The sequence below is a fragment of the Panthera uncia genome, assembly GCF_023721935.1.
Source record: "Panthera uncia isolate 11264 chromosome B3 unlocalized genomic scaffold, Puncia_PCG_1.0 HiC_scaffold_1, whole genome shotgun sequence".
NCBI classification, from domain to species: domain Eukaryota; kingdom Metazoa; phylum Chordata; class Mammalia; order Carnivora; family Felidae; genus Panthera; species Panthera uncia.
Window position 1 is genome coordinate 58,654,826 of NW_026057582.1, and position 3,640 is coordinate 58,658,465.

A 3,640-nucleotide genomic window follows, 5' to 3' on the forward strand; every position below is an offset into this window, starting at 1 on the left:
GGCTAAGCCACGTTACCTATTTATTTATCATCATGATGATTATTATAAGACAAACAAGAGACTACATAAGAAAAGTATAAAAGAATCTCCAAACTTCACTGAACATAAGCAAAAAGAAAAGAGGGCCCAACAAAGAAGACGGGTTTTGAGTGGGGCTTAGGGAGAGAGCTTCCCCCCCCCCCCCACTGTCACCTCCATCCCCACCCCCAGTGTCCTGAAGAAAAGGCCCTGGGTTAGGCAAGTAGAGAAAAGCAAAGCAGAGACACATTTTCAAATACCACAAATAAATAAAGAAACAAACATGTTAATCAAGAAAATAACTTATTAGGCACCACTTGAAAGGCAGCAACCTTCAGGGGCCAGGCAGGCCGCACTCTTTAGCCTGCGGGCGGCAGCAACGCGGTCGGGATTGGCCAAGGCTCAGAAGGCGCCACGGAGGTCCTGGCCCCGGTGCCTGGTCTTCGACATAAACCCGGGCAGGAACCGAGTCTGTTGTTGCTCTTACATCTGCACCTCCAGAAGCTTAGGTGAGGGAGAAATCCTAGTGTAGCGGCAGCAGCCTCGACTCCCAGGCGGCCCCGCAGAAAGTGCGCCCTGACTCGCCCGGCCTAAGGCAGACCAGCAGTGTCCTGGGAGTGCCCAGCACTTGGTCTTTGAAATCAAAAGCGCCGGTTGTGAGCCGGAAAACAGGGTGGTTTCCGTTACAATCCCTTCCGTTACAATCCGCCAAACCCTGGAATCTTCTAAAAAACTCCTGGTCCTCAGTTCCTTTTTGCTCCAAGTGGGGTTTAGATGGGGACTACAAAATGCCCGGGGTTCGAAGCGCGGGACCGATTTTACTAAGCACCTGGCTCCGCCCTGGGTGGAGAGGGAGTGGCGAGGGGGTTCGGGCAAGGGCACAACCCCACCTGAAAGAAGAAAAAGACCTACTGCCTAGTTCATTCTCCAGTCCTACTTCCCGTCAAACGGGGATGCGCAAACGCAGAGCGGTGATTCTCTAGACTCCGCTAGGGGCGCCAGGCAGTCCCTGGCTAGCGGAGGGGCGCGGCAGGGCGGGGCTGAGGGCGAGCTGGGGACTCATCCCGTGGGAAACCCGTGGCGGTAACTGTGGCTCAGCTCAAACAAAAATAACGGCTGGCCGGGCTGAGGGTCAGGCAGAGTTGGCGACGTTTATGAGTTCATGATCTGCACCTGCAGGACGGGGCGGAAGGAAAGATCCAAGTTACAGAGTGGGGAGCATAGAGGGGCGCAGAAGTGCAAGCGCAGTGTAGGAAGGAGCGAAAGTAGCAGACAGAGGAGAAAGGGGCCCTCAAGCCTTCCCAATTTATAAGCAAAGTGCCCAGTTCCAACTTTGTCGCACGACTCTCCCTGGTCTCTCCACCCCACACGCACACAGTGTCTTAGCCCCACTTTGCCCCACCGCACCCAGACGCCGGGGATACTTTCACCTCTCGCACCCTGCCTCCCTTTCTCCTCCTCATCTTCCTCCTCCCGTGGCGCAGGGCCCTTGCGTGGCCAAGGCTCAGAGAGTCGTGATCCGAGACGTACAGGTGCCATTACGGAACACACCGCCTCCAGACTCCAGGTTCTCTGGCTGGAAGTCCTCCACGCTGTAAGCGCGACTCTTGAGGGCTGTGGCGTAGTAGTCGACAGGCTCCTCGGCGGCGTTGTCCATCCAGCTGAGGCACAGGATGCGCTGGAAAGAGCGCTTGAAGTTGTCCGAAAGGAAGCCATAGAGGATGGGATTGGCGCAGCTGTTGGCGTAGCCGAGGATGACCGACAGCTGGCTAACCGTGGCGTCGTCCTGCTCTGCAAACACGTTGACCAACTGCACTACATAGAAAGGCATCCAGCAGATGACAAACACCATCACCACCATCATCACCATCAGGGTGATCTTGCGCTCCGAGCGCTTGCGCTGCTGCCAGCCGGCCTTGAGGGCCACCATGCGCATTTTGGCGATGATGAGCACATAGCACAGGCAGATGGCCCCGACGGGCAGCAAGAAGCCCATGAGAAACGTGTACAACACGAAGCCCACTAGCCAGCGCTGAGCGGGCTCAGGCATGAGCATGTTGCAGGCCACCGTGCCATCACTGTTGGCCGCCGTGCGCGAAAAGACCACGATGGGCAGAATGACAAGCAGCGATAGCACCCACACGCCCAGATTCACCACCTTGGCCACGGTGGGCCGGCGGTAGCGTGCTGCCTTGATGGGGTGCACCACGGCCACGTACCGGTCCACGCTAAGGACAGTCAGACAGTAGATGCTGGTGAACATGTTGACTGCGTCCACGCTGAGCACGAGGCGGCAGAGCAGCGCGCCGAAGGGCCAGTGGCGAAGCAACGTGGAGGTGACCAGAAATGGCACACTGAGCATGAGCAGCTCATCGGCGATGGCCAGGTTCAGGATGTAGATGTTGGTGGCCGTCTTCATTTTGGCGTAGCGCAGGATCACGTAGATGACCATGGAGTTACCACACAGCCCCACCAGGCACACCACGGAGTAGATAAAAGAGATGAGGATGGCGCTGCCCTGGCCCTCGCTCAAGGTCCCGTTCTGGGACGCATTTCGCCCCGGCTCCTCCATGCCGCCCGCAGCGCCGGCCCCGGGGCCCCTGCTGCCGCCGCCTTCGCCGCAGCTGCCCGGGCTGGGGCTAGGAGAGGAAGGAGAGGAGGCAGTGCCATTGGGGAACATTTCAGCTAATGGGGGCTGCTGGGGCTGCTGGGGCTGGAGCCCTCTCCTTGCGCCCCCGCCGCTTGCGCTCTCACTCGGCACCCTGCCCGCCTGCCCGCAGCTCACTGCTGCCAGGCACCTGGGGTAGCACGCAGCGGCTAAGGGGAGCTTGGCTCTGACCGGCGCCGGCGGGGCGCATTGCCTAGCGGCTGCTTGCGCGCACCCGCAAGCCCGCTCCCAGGCGCCTGGGCACACGCGAGCGTGGAGAGGGGAGACCGAGAGGCTGGAGCCCCGCGCCGCACAGCCATTAAGTGGCGCGGCTCTGGGCTGGTGAATGATTAATAGGCACCACCAGCGCGTCAGCAGCTACGAAAAGGGAGGGGTGATGGAGAAAAGAGGGAGGAAGGCGTTGTAGGTGGTTTACCACCCCTCGCCCATTTTTTTTTTCTTTCCCAGTCCTGTGCTCAGATCAACTCGAGCAGCTGCTCCAGGGAGTCTCTTGCAATACCCTTTACCCATCCCTCAGCGGGGACTGGCGAGTTTCTCCTCCTGGAGGGGGGGTGGGAACCAAAAGTGTAGAATCTTTCCCACCCCGGCTCCTTTCCAATGAAGCAGACCCCAAGCACAGATGTCCAGAGTTCATCTCAGTTTCCCTGAGTTGCCGCCTGGTCCTGAGAGACCCCGCAACTCCATTCCCGTCCAATCGTCCGGGGCCCTAAACCCCCACCTCCTGCCCCCGCTAGCCCTACCCCTGAAGACCCGCCGCGGAAGCTCTCAGTCCCCCTTACCCAGGGCGCGCTACTTCCAGACCGACGCGTAGATGGCCCGTGCAAAGTGCCTGTGCGGTTTGGTAGCACGATGACGTTCTTCGCGCGGTCCAACTCCTTTCTTTGGGCGGGACCCCCGCACAGGCGCCCACGCAGATACTCTTAGAGTCGCTGAAACTGACCCTGAGCAGTGTTA

General features: G+C 59.2%; 1 protein-coding gene across 1 annotated transcript; it reads right to left on the reverse strand.

Moving 5' to 3' along the window:
* Positions 1–285: 285 nt before the first annotated feature.
* On the reverse strand, positions 286–2,698 carry SSTR1 (somatostatin receptor 1). Its single transcript, XM_049611594.1, has one exon. The coding sequence runs from the start codon at positions 2,696–2,698 to the stop codon at positions 1,523–1,525; it is 1,176 nt and encodes a 391-aa protein (XP_049467551.1). The 3' UTR covers positions 286–1,522.
* Positions 2,699–3,640: the final 942 nt, after the last annotated feature.